We start from the raw sequence: 12622 nt of genomic DNA on the forward strand, positions 1-12622 counted from the left end.
GATTAATACTGTCTGGATCTGTGTCCCTGCCCAAACCTCATGTTCAAATGTAATCCCCAGTGCTGGAGGTGGGGCCTGATGGGAGGTGACTGGATTATGGGGCAGTTTCTCGTGAATGGTTTAGCACCATCCCTTTGGTACTGTTCTCCTGATAGGAGTGACTTCTCATGAGATCTGGCTGTTTAGAAGTGTGTGGCCCCTCCCCACTCTCACTCTCTTGCTGCTGCTCCAGCCATGTAATATGGGCCTTCACCTTCTGCTATGACTGTAAGTTCCCTGAGGCCTCTCCAGAAGCTGAGCAGCTGCCAGCATCATGCTTCCTGTACATCATCATATAGCCAGGAGTCACAAATTAAAACAAAATACCACTACACATCTATTGGAATGGCCAGATCCAAAACACTAACAACACCTAATGCTGGCAAGGATTTGAAGCAAGAGGAAGTCTCATTCATTGCTAGTGGGAATGCAAAGTGGTACAGACACCTTGGAAGACAGTTTGTCAATTTCTTACAAAACTAAACATACTTGTACTATATGATCCAGAAATTGTGCTTCCTGGTATTTACCCAAATGAGTTGAAAACCTGCATCCACACACACACAAACATCTGCACATGGATGAGCCATACAGACATGGCGCTGAGGGAAAGAGACCAGACACCAATGAAAACCTACTATACTGTTATTATCTTGAAGTTCTAGAACCAGCTACTTTGGTTATCCGTTGCTCCACAATAGGTTACATATAACATGCATTTATTACCTCAGAGTGTACAGTACTTACGTGGGTTAATTGCTAGGCTCTCTATTCTATTCCAATGATCTATTTCACTATTCTTTCACCAGTACACACACCATTTTCATTACTGTAGTTTTAGTAAGTCTTGAGGTTGGGTAGTGTCAGTCACCCAGTTTTCTTGTTCATCTTCAGCGCTGTGTTGGCTATTCTGGGTTTTTTGACTCTTCATATAAACTCCAGAATCAGTTTGTCAGTAACTACAAAGTAACTTCTTGGATTTTCACTGGGATTGCATTGAAGCAAAAGATCAAGTGGGAAGAATGACATCTTGACAATATTGAGCCTTCCTATCCCTGAACATGGAATATCTCTCTATTTATTCTCCTTTGATTCATCAGAGTTTTACGGCTTTCCTCATATAGATCTTGTATGTTTTGTTAGATTTATATTTAAGTACTTCATTTCAGAGGGTGCTAATGCAAATGGTATTATGTGTTTAATTTCAAAGTCCACTTGCGCATTACTGGTATATGAGAAAGCCACTGACTTTTGTTTGTTAATCTTATATCCTGCAACCTTGCTTCTTGCTATAACAGCTTATTAGTTCCAAGAGCTTTTTGTTTTTATTATTCATTTATTTATTTATTGAGATGGAGTCTTCCTCTGTTGCCAGGAGGCTGTAGTGCAGTGGTGCGATCTCAGCTCACTGCAACCTCCGCCTCCCGGGTTCAAGTGATTCTCCTGCCTCAGCCTCCCAAGTAGCTGGGATTACAGGCACACGCCACCACTCCCAGTTAATTTTTTGTATTTTAGTAGAGACGGGTTTTCACCTTGTTGGCCAAGATGGTCTCGATCTCCTGACCTCGTGGTCTGCCTGCCTCGGCCTCCCAAAGTGCTGGGATTACAGGCATGAGCCATCACACGCAGCCTTTTTTTTTTTTTTTTTAAGACAGGGTCTCAGTGTGTCACCCAGGCTGGAGTACAGTGGCATGATCATGGCTCACTGCACTCCTGGGCTCAAGTGATCCTTGCACCTCAGCCTCCCAAGTAGCTAGGACTTCAGGTGTGTGCCACCATGCCTAGCTAAGTTTTTAATTTTTTCTAGCAATATGGTCTCACTATGTTGCCCAGTCTGGTCTCGATCTCCTGGCCTCAAGTGATCCTCCTGCCTTGGCCTGCCAAAGTGCTGAAATTATAGGCATGAGCCACTGCGCTTGGCCATCAGGAGCTTTTTGTTGATTGCTTTGAATTTTCTACATAGACATTCATGTCACCTGTGAACAAGGACAGTTTTATTTCTTCCTCCCAATCTATATACATTTTATTTTATTTTTTTGTCTTATTACATTAACTAAGACTTCCAGTACAATGTTGAAAAGCAGTAGTGAGAGAAGACATCTCTGCCTTATTTCTCATCTCATGAGAAAGCTTTTAGTGGTTTTTTTTTCATTAGGTAACATATTAGCTGTAGGATTTTTGTGTTCTTTATCAAATTGAGGAAATTCCCTTCTATTCCACATTTTCTGAAAGCTTTTATTATGAGTGGGTATTGGATTGTGTTCAGTGCTATTTATATCATGTGACTTTTCTTATTTAACATGTGGATATGACAGATTACGTTAATTTTTGAATGTTGAACCAGCCCTGCATACCTAGGATAAATCCCATTTGGTTGTGGTGTATACTTCTTTTCATATACTGTTGGATTCAATTTGCTAATATTTTGTTGAGGATTTTTGCATCTATGTTGAGGATATTGGTGGCTACTTTTCCTTTCTTGTAATGCCTTTGTCTAGTTTTGGTATTAGGGTGATACTGGCTTCATAGAATGGATGAGGAAGTACTCCCTCTGCTCTTATCTTCTGAAAAGTGATTGTAGAGAATTGGTGTAATTTATTCCTTAGATGAAATTCTTCCTTTGTAGAATTCACTAGCAAACCCATCTGGGCCTGGGGCTTTCCCTTTTGGAAAGCTATTAATTATTGATTTAATTTCTTTAATGGATATAGGCCTATTATGATTGTCTATTTGTTTTATATATTTTTAAGACTGTATTTTGATTTTTTTCTGAGAAAAGATTGCTGAGTTCATGGAAGTTAAATACACATGGGCTGCGACTCCCCTGGAAACAAAGTGTGGGTGCTCTCAGGGATGGCTTGGCTGGCTGAAGACCAGTTTTGGGATGTTACATCCAGCATTCTGCTATGAGGTTTACGTTTGCATGTGCGTGTTGGAGGAGGAACCTGTCTTCTTGCCCAATTAAGCTGGGAGCCTGCCCACCTCTCCCTAGCTCGTCTTCCTCTGTGTCTGTCACCTCCCAGCATTCCAGGATACATAGTCTTGCCTGAGGCTGGGGGTTTCACATCATTCTGGGGACTCTTTGCCACACCTCACCAATGGGACATGGGTGCTCAGGAGCATGGTTCCCCTATGGGACACTTAAGCCTCAATGGGCCCCCACCTCAGCGCCTTTGCACCCACTGTTCCTGCTGCCTGGGACCCTCTTTGCCCAGCCTCTGTGTGGATGGCTTTCCTCCCACTCCTCAGGAAGTTTTCTGACAACTCCTGGAAGCCTTCCCTGCCCCTCCCATCTGCTGTCACCCTCCATTTTAGCCCTCTTTCTCAAGTTGCTTTATTTTCCTCCTAGAACACATCAGTATCCACAAGTCACATCTGTGGACCTGTTTGTTGTATCTGCTGCCATTAAGGTCAGCTGCATGAGGGCAGGGCCTTGCTTTATCCTTGCAGAGCTTAGACCCAGGCCTGACCCAGAATGGATGCACAGGCAGTATGTGGGGAGTGAGCAGAGGATTCCCTGCTCTGGACATGCCTCACCAGTGCCTCAAGCTGACCCTGCCCTGCCCAGTTCTTCTGGAGGCAGGTGTCCTGCAGTAGACTGAGTGGCCACACCCAGCAGGAGGGACCATAATAACCTCAGGTGGGCTTCAGGTGAGAGCTGGGCAGCCACCTGACTTCTTCTGCTGCCTCTCTGGTTGGAACTGGGAGGCCAGGATTTTCCCAAGGCCCTAGCCACTTTGCCATGCTGGACAAGCTGTGTTTTAGGCCTGTCCCCAGAAGCCCAGTCCTGGGTGACCAGATGGCCCTCACCCATCCCTGCCCATCTCAGCCCCACTTGGCCCCAGCTTGCAGGATGGCATGACTCACCACGCCCATGTCCTCCTGCTCAGGGCTGCACCCACTCCCGTCCCCGTTACGCTGCTGAACAACAGTGGGGGACACACTTCACAGCAGCCCACAGGTGGCTTGGCCTTCCCCAGTTCTGTGCCGTGAACACCCACTCTGGTCTACGAAATATGAAGCAGCAGCAGCTTCCAGGCCCTTCTGAGCAAATGACTGCTTTGGGCGCCTGTGTGAAGTATGTTAGTGCTGCCAGGAACTGGGGGGTCAGGGTCGCTGTGGACCTCCAGCCACTCCAAGGGCCCCCCAGGAGCTTGGCGGCAGCAGAAGGAGCCTAGGGTGGAAGCTCCTTGGAAAGGCCTGGCTCTAGCCATGGGCTGCTTCAGGGTGGGCACAGGTGCCTGGGCCCTGCCCACCCCCAGCTCCAGCACCCTCTCTCCAGGATCCGGCCCACAAACGGAGCTTCACATGGAGCTTTTCAGACAATCTGGACCAGGCCAGGGCCGTGGACAGGGGTGGGGGCTGTTCTGCCAACTCGGCTCCCAGTGCAGAGGGATCCCAGGATGAGAGTGGCAGGGAGCCCCCGCCGGCCACCGCGCGGCACCTACATGCGGATCTGCGTGTGTTTCAGGGTGCGGCTCAGCTCCTCCAGGGTCTCCTCCATCTCCTGCCTGTTCTGGATCAGCGACAGGTTCTGCTCCTCCAGCTCTCGGAAGACATCCAGGAGCTGCTGGGGCTCCGTGAAGTACAGCTGTGGTTCCTGCAACCCACAGGTTTTGGCAGGGACTGGCCAGGGACAGAGCCAGAGGGGCAGGGATAGGGGCACGGCAAGGGAGGGGCGACTTCTGAATTCTAGTACAGCACTGGGCCATTCACCTCCCCATCGCTGTCGGTGTCCTCCTGCGTGAGGGGGATGGGAGAGTTCGACCTGCGAAGAGATGGCAGGGTCGGGACTCTGGGACCAGCCTGAGCAGACAGGAGCCCGGGGAGGGGCACAGAGGTCTTGAAGGCATTGTCAGCATCCCCATCCCTCCTCTCCCAGCTGCCCACAAGTTGCCCAGAGGGCAGCACCAGCTTCCTCACAGTCCCCAGCTGCCACACTGCAGCCAGGGGATAGTTTCAATCCACTCATTTTCCCAAGGCCCTAGCCACTTTGACATGCAGGACAAGCCATGTTCCAGACCTGTCCCCAGAGGCCCCAGTCCTGGGTGGCCAAATGGCCCTCACCCTTCCCAGCCCTACTGCACTTAGAAGAAAACCCTCTCTCCTCCTGGGGACTGCCAGGCGGCCCTCCCAGCACTCACCTTGCCTCCCCTGCCCCAGCCCCTCTGCCCGCCCGGTCAGGTCCCCTCTCTCTGGGTGCTGCCCCACCCCAGGCCTCTGCACCTGCAGCTCCGCTGGCTGCTGGGGCTGTCCCTCCTCCCCCACCATTGTTTACTGAGCGCCACCTTTGAGGCCTTTCCTGCCCTGCCTCTCCCATCTAGGGTCAGTCTTGACCCCTGTCCTTGGGGTCCCACTCACAGCAATAGAGGGACTCTCAGGGCTGCCTTCAGGTGATCCTGAGTGCCCAGGGGCAAGGTCTTTCTGGACCAGTGGAGAGGAGTTGGGCACAAGCTGTGTGAGCTTTAAACGCTCAATGTGGGCCCCAGAAGGCCCCACTGGATGGGGACCCACCTCCACCGACTTCCAAACCTGCCCTCCCAGCCTGCTCCAGCCTGGGCCTCACCTAGGATCTGCAGGTCCTGCTGGCTGAGGTGGGGGGGCTGCATTGGCTCGCCCCAGGCACCTCAGGGACCTGAGCTTGGGCTTGGAGATGCCACCCCCTAGCCCCCAGAAACAGAGAGGCATCAGGGCAAGGTCCTGTGGAACTCTGAAGGCAGATCCAGGAGGGCTTCCCAAGAGAGGCTGTGATATCAACTACAGCACTTGCCAGACCCACGCCTCACACTGCACACCGATGCCCATTTTACAGATGAGGGAGCTGGCTGTCTGCAGGGCACTGCTGGCCCATACGATGCCTTTCTGAGACTCCACCCTCCAGATGGATGTAGCCTGGATCAGGGAGCCTGACCTGGCAGTTGGTGGGGGTGGGCTGGACTTCAGCTCCCACGTGCCCTCTTGGCTGAGTGAGTGCCTTGTATAGTTCACAACCTGCCCAGCTGTACTCAGTGGCCCTGGTCACCTGGCTAATAGACGGAGGGGCTAGGAGATTGAAACCCAGTATAGTGTGGTCCCTGACTCTGTTCTCAAGTCTCCCAAGTCAGGGCCTGTCTGGTAGGGATCAGTCCATGGCTGAGGGGGGCCCTAGGCAGAGCAGGCTGCACTGCATACATTAGAACCTCTGCTCCTCAACACAGAACTGGAAATGCAGGGTGTCATGGCAGGCAGCGTTAACACCAGCCTGTGCATGGCCCAGCAGCATGCCCCAGTGGTGGCTGGTCTTCCCCACAAGGCATGGCTGCGCTGGGCAGAGAAGAAAGCCAGCTTGGGTCCTCTTCCAGCTGGAGAAGCATCAGTTTGGGCCATGGGAGGCTGATGTTGGGGCCACCCATCTGGGTGTGGAGTTCAGGAACAGGCAGTCGTGGAGAGGGGAAGACAGAGGGTGGAGGGCAGAAGGGCTGAGCAGCAGATAAAGACCCTGTGGAGGAGAGTGGGTCGCCACAGACACAGGGCCAGGGCAGGGGTGTAGGGAGCAGCCCCGAGCCCTACAGTGCCCACTTTTCTCCATCCCCGCTTCTGCCACCCTTATCCAAGCCAATAAAAATCATCAGCTTCCAGAAGAAAACACAGGAGAATATTTTAGTGACTATGATGTTGGCAAATATTTCTTAAGCAGGGCCCCAAATTCACCAATCATAAAATTACAGATTGGTAAATTTGACTTCACTAAAATTAAGAATTCCTGTTCTTCAAAATACAGTATTAAACAGAAATAAGGTGACTGGGCGCAGTGGCTCACACCTGTAATCCCAGCACTTTGGGAGGCTGAGGCGGGAGAGTCACCTGAGGTCAGGAGTTTGAGACCAGCCTTCCCAACAGGGCGAAACCCTGTCTCTACTAAAAATAGAAAAAATTAGCCAGGCGTGGTGACACATGCCTGTAATGCCAGCCACTCAGGAGGCTGAGGCAGGAGAATCGCTTGAACCCGGGGAGTGGAGGTTGTGGTGAGCCGAGATCACGCCACTGCACTCCAGCCTGAGCAACAAGAGCAAAACTCCATCTCTAAATAAATAAATAAATAAATAAGAAATAAGGCAAGACACAAACTGGAAGAAGATATGTGTACCACACTTACCACACCAGGCTGGTCCCCAGAATACATAGAGAACCAATAGGTAACCATAAGAACGAGGCCAATAATCCAACAAAAATGTACAGAAATCGGATACTTCACAAAAAAATGACATCTGAACAGCCAGTAAGTATGAAATGTATCCAGATGTGTCATCAGGAAAATGTCCTGAAAATCGTATGGTCCTGAAGACCACTTCACCCATGTAGTGACCATGACTTTGATGTTCTGTGTTTTGTTGCTTTTGACACCTGTGGCCTTGCCAAGCCTGGAGGGACCACCTCTCTCAGGGCTGACCAGTCCACGGAGACAGGAAATGACTCACCCTGGCCTCCGAGCTTGCCCTCAGCTCACCTTTCAAATGCAAACCACCCAATCCACTGTCCACGCCCCAGCCAGACCCTCTATCGGACTTTCACACTCAGGACCTATCCCCCCAGGGCCAGGACCAGACAACCAGGGGCAGGCCTTTGTCCAAGAGCCCCGAAATTATTCCAGAACAAATCAGCCCTACACCTGCTCACCACCTCAACCTGAATTCCCATGGGAACCACAATGGAAACTCCTGCCCTAGGGCCCTACTCCCTCTGCCTCCTGGCCGACCTGGGACTTCCCAGTGTGGCCCTTCGTGGAGTAGGGACTGTGAGTAACATACTTTCTTTTCTGTGGCACTCAGACCTGACTACACGTGGGTGCCACAAGGGAGGGCTCCCTGCTAGGCCCCAGCCCCTCCCACCCACCGGAGTCCACTCACCCTCTGGAGTTGCCACCGCTAGACTCGCTGGGCTGGCTGCCTTGCTGGGGGCTGCTCAGATAAGACAGGCTCCGCCCCAGCCGCAGAAACCTCCAGGGCTTCTTTGTGCCCTGACCCTCTGGAGAAAGCAGAGGAATGGTTTCTGAACCCTGTGCAGGGCGGAGCCGGGCTCCTCAGGCTGGGGGCGGCAGCTCACCTTTGGCCCACACAGAGCTCGCCTTGCCCTTGATCCCTGGTCCTGCAGGAAGCAAAGGGGGGGTCCCGATGGCCTCAGCTGCAGCCAAGCTTCAGTGATGCCACGTGGCCCAGATGCCTGCAGGTAACCTGCCAGCTGGGCTCAGGGTCTCAGTGGGCCACTGGCAGAGCCCACATGGGAACCCACATTCTCTTTTCTGCTACCTTTGTCCCCTGGTGTGGAGTTAACACTGCCGTCTTTGGAAGCCTCGGAGATCTCCTTGGCGTTTTTGAGAAACAAGTGTTTCTTTTCCTGTTCTTCAAGCCACTCCTTGGGCGACAGCTTGTATAGGAAATCCTTGTAGACCTTGTAATGCTGCAGAGTGTCTTCAAATCTGGAGATCTCACTACATCGGGGTGGGGTGGGGTGGGGGGTGGGAAAGAGGAGGTCAGCCTCTGCCACAGTGAGGTCCCCATGCCGGGGTCACACCTCCATCCTGGCCAAGTCTGTGTGGGCTCCTTGTTTTCCTTGAGAAAAGGTGCAGGAATGCCACATGCTGGAAGATGGGCACCTACCCTGCAACAAGCAGAGTCACAGCCTTTTGTGACTTGCAAGTTCCTCTCCACCCTGGAGACCGCACCTCTCTCAGGCTGTAGCTGGGCAAGCCTTTGAGCCAAACTGCCTGCCTCCAAGTGGAAGCTTTGGGAGTCACTGAATCTCTCTTGGTCTCACTCCCCCTTGTCTATAAATGGGCAACCGCCTTATGGAAGCACTGAGTCCCTGGGAGGTAAAGCCATGAGGTTCACGTGGCGCTAGGCTCCCTTTGGCCAGGCAAAATGACTGAGGGACCAGGAGGTGGGCCAGTCAATGGCCAGCATGCCCTCTGACCTCACCTTTTGATATTAACAATCTGGGTGGTGAGGTCCCGGATTTCAAGGATCTTCTCTATCTTGGCTTTGGTCTCCTTCTCAGCCCTAGGAGTTGGGCGTGGGGGAGGAGGGATGGGGGCAGGGGGCCAGTGGCAGCCTATTAAAGAGGGGTGAGCCCACCACCCACAGGCCCCAGGGTTGTGCCCGGCTCTGGACAGGGCTGGAGAGCCACAGAGTTAATCCTTTTGCCTGTAGTATCCCCTGCCCTTGGCTCCCGACCAGCCCTGGTGCTTCCAGAAGTGTTGTAGGGGCTGGGGGCAGAGGCTGGGTGAGGGGATGGATGAGTGGGTGTGTACAGGCTCAGGGACAATGGGGGTTCGGCATTGCCCAGCCAGCCCCTCGGGCCTGCAGGCTCACGCTTTCATGGCCTGCACGGAGCTGCAGTCGTTCTCCCTGAGGAACTCGTCGAACAAGGCGGCATCCTTCGCCAGGGACTTCTCGGCCTGCTGCAGCCTGGCCTCCTCTTTGGTCGCCAGTGTCTCCAGCCGCTGGATCTCTCTCCGTTTGCAATCCAGGGTATACTGAGGGCCAGTAGAGTGGGGTCATGGTGCCTGGCCCAGGCCAGGCCCTGCTGGCATCCCTCGAGCTGGGGGCTGCGGGACCTACCTGGAGGAGGAACATTTGCCGCTTCTGCTTAAGGTAGCCACTCATGTTCTCAGGCTCCACATTCTTTTCTGCTGGAAGAAGAGGGAGATGAGCAGGAGCGGGAAGCCCAGGCTGAGGAGGGGCCTGGCAGGTCTGCAGAGAAGCCTTCCGCTGGCTGCTGGGCACTGCTTTGCGTCCACGCCCAGGTGATTACCGGGACCATGGAAGGGAGTGTTCTTGTCCTGTCTCCACAAAGAGAGAAGGCTCTGCCTGAAATGTTACATTCTCCATGGCCAGAGTCCCGCCAGGTGGGAAGTCCTTACTGTGTCTGACTTGCGCCTCTCTAAGTTTTTCCCACACATAGCTACCTGTGATGGAGTTATATTAGATCTATGAATTAGGCACAGTCAGAAATAATAACGACTCATAAAAATAGAACAATTATAACAATATGCTGTAATAAAAGTTAGGCAAATTGTCTCTTTCGCAAAATATCTTACTGTATTGTACTCACCTACTTTCAGCTCCAGCAACTGATGCCAAGGAAAGAGAAACCAAGGATAAGGTGGGGAACTATCCTATTAGGATTGAAAAGCTTTTAGGCTTGCAGTCCTGGAATAGAGCTTTGGGACCCCCCTGGAGGGGCCAAACACAGAAAAGGCGGGCCTTTCCAAAGCACTTCCCATCTGTGCAAGACGAGTGGCACCGAGGTTCCAAGCGCCCCATGCGCTGCGGATGTGGGGCGCCACTGGCCCAGGTTCCCCCGCGCCGGAGGGGACGCACCTTTGGTCAAGGTGAGCTTCCATGTATTGTAGTCGCGGAAGGCGCGCAGATGGTCTGCCTCGGTGCGCGCCTCCAGGTCCTCCTGCTTATCCTCCAGCTGCAGCTGCCGTCGCAAGCTGGTGTGCTTAGCCAACACTTTGGAGGAGTAGGTCATCTTCTCGTGCACTCGCATCGTCTTCTGCTGCTGCCGCTCCTGGGGGCGTCGGGCCAAGTCGGGCGGGGCCCAGGCTCCCCACCGCGTCCACTCCTAGGGGCGCGCGGGCCTGAGGCCCGGGACGCGGGTTTGCGCGCGAGCGCGGGAGGATGCCCGTGGAGCTACGCAGCGCGGGGACACGGGGGCCTGAACACAGCAGCCCCGGGCTGACAGCCAAGCAGGCAGGGCAACTGCTGGGGAGGCCAATTGCCCCTGAGAAGGGCGCCAGTCAGGGTCCCCTGGTCAAACACAGGCTGCCCGGTCGAATGAGTACTCCAGACCCACAGAGGGGACACGCTCACCCGAAAAGATGATGTCTCATTTTATCCGAAATCCACATTTAAGTGAGAGTCGTATATTTTGATGACCAGCCCAGGGCAGGGAACCTAGAGGCTCTGGGGTTCCCGAAAACTACGGCTGTGTGGTGGGTGTAGCCTAGCTGGAAGGTCACCGTTGGTGGCCATCTCCACCTGCTCTCCACCCCACTCCAGCTCCTGTGTGGCCTGGGGGTGGCTTCGAGCCAGCCCTCCCTTGGGAAAAAACCCTCGGAGGAGGGGGAAGGCTGGACTCACCTCCCCACATCCCCACCCTGCCCTGTGTCCCTTTTGCCATCCGGTTCTCACGGTAGGGATATCCCCTGCCAGCTCCACACCCTCTCCCACTTTTTTGCACCGGCCCGGGAGTCTCTTCATATGGACTTTCTAGGGTCACTTCTGTTTCCTGCTGGGACCTACCAGGTACACAAATGGCATCTAAGAACCCAGGCAAATGGGTCCAGCCTGAGGCCCCTGGAGTGCACGTCCCCATCACTGCAGTCAGGAAAATGTCACCTACTAGATCCTCAGGGTACAAGGTGGCCTTTAGAAGACATTGGGCAGCTGACTGAGGGCAGGGCCAGACTGAGGGGGACCCTGTTGGGAGTGGGAGGTGGTGGCGGTGAGTGTCAGACCCTGCTGGGTGGGGAAGGGTATAAGTGGGAGAACCTGCTGGGTAGGGGAGGTTGTGAGTGGGGTACCCTGCTGGATGGAGGAGGGTATGGTTTGGTGACCCTGTTGGGTCGGTGAGGTTGCGGTTCGTTGACCCTATTGTGTGGGTGAATATGGCGTTTGGTGACCCTGTTTGGTGTGGTGGAGAGAGTGTGTTGGATGAGACTCTTAGTGGAAGGCGGGGGAGGTCCTGAGCTAGGGCTAGGCTTGAGTGTAGAGGAAAACCGAGTGCCTCATTGGAGAAGATACAGTAGGGTAGCCAAGGCGTGGGTCAGAGAATCTCTGGGTCTCAGTCAGTCTAGGAATCACAGCCCACAGGCTCAGCCCTGGTTTCTGATGTGGAGGCCTGGGCAGGCTGAAGCCTGTGCATCTCCACCCACGCCCTGCAGATGCCAGTGTAGCTGTTGCTGCCTTGGGAACCACGGCTGTGAGGAATCCCTGAGACGCTGAGCCCTGAGTCAGGGGGAGGTGGATGGAGGCTGTGGGGCAGCCCAGGTGCGACCCTGGGAAGGCTGCCATGCCTGGCACGTGGGGCAGGGCTAGGTGCCCAAGGCAGCAAGAGTGGGCTGTCCCCACTCCAGGCTCATAGCTCTCAGGGCTGGGAAAGCAAGAGGACAGGCTGGGGTGAAGATGGGGCAAGAGTGGGGTCGGTGCTGGTCCAGGGACCCTAGGCACCTGGGGGAGCATGTGTATGCGTGCCATGGGTGACTCTGTGTGCAGATCTGACCTGCAGGAGTCCAGCCAGAGGAAGGGCACAAGGCCTGAGCATAGGGGGTGCCTGTGGGATGGGAGAGGGCCTGTGAGGGCTGAGCTGGGCCTTGGAGGACCCAGAGAGTATCAGGAGGGGATGGTGTTTCATGTAGGTGGCATTGGAAGTGGAGGTGAGGTGGCTGAGGCTGTTGCCACGGCAGCCCAAGAAGTCTATCTGACCGGGACCCAAGAAGAGTGGTGACAGACAGGGGAAGACGGGTGGGACACTGTGAGTCCTGAGAACCAAGGAGAGTTTCCAGCTGATTTTGTAGGAAGTGGTGAGCCATTGACTATTC

The 12622-nt window shown here is 53.9% G+C and overlaps 1 protein-coding gene across 12 annotated transcripts in view; it reads right to left on the reverse strand.

The window, feature by feature from the left end:
• The window catches only part of CFAP100 (cilia and flagella associated protein 100), a 41209-nt gene that overhangs the window by 8703 nt on the left and 19884 nt on the right, over positions 1-12622 (reverse strand). For 11 of the 12 annotated variants that reach the window (XR_012431608.1, XR_012431609.1, XM_045385564.3 and 8 more), the window contains 9 exons: positions 10398-10590; positions 9636-9703; positions 9387-9550; positions 8994-9074; positions 8325-8506; positions 8122-8163; positions 7926-8043; positions 4756-4807; positions 4488-4639 (listed from right to left, as the gene is read on the reverse strand). Coding sequence is in view for 9 of the 12 variants with exons in the window: in XM_045385564.3 (XP_045241499.2) it covers positions 4488-4639; positions 4756-4807; positions 7926-8043; positions 8122-8163; positions 8325-8506; positions 8994-9074; positions 9387-9550; positions 9636-9703; positions 10398-10590 (1052 nt within the window). In the remaining 3 variants the exon portion in view is untranslated. The remainder of the gene's footprint in view (positions 1-4487; positions 4640-4755; positions 4808-7925; positions 8044-8121; positions 8164-8324; positions 8507-8993; positions 9075-9386; positions 9551-9635; positions 9704-10397; positions 10591-12622) is intronic. The other variant, XR_012431610.1, reaches the window with a different exon arrangement.

The sequence above is a fragment of the Macaca fascicularis genome, chromosome 2 (genome assembly GCF_037993035.2).
Source record: "Macaca fascicularis isolate 582-1 chromosome 2, T2T-MFA8v1.1".
NCBI lineage: Eukaryota > Metazoa > Chordata > Mammalia > Primates > Cercopithecidae > Macaca > Macaca fascicularis.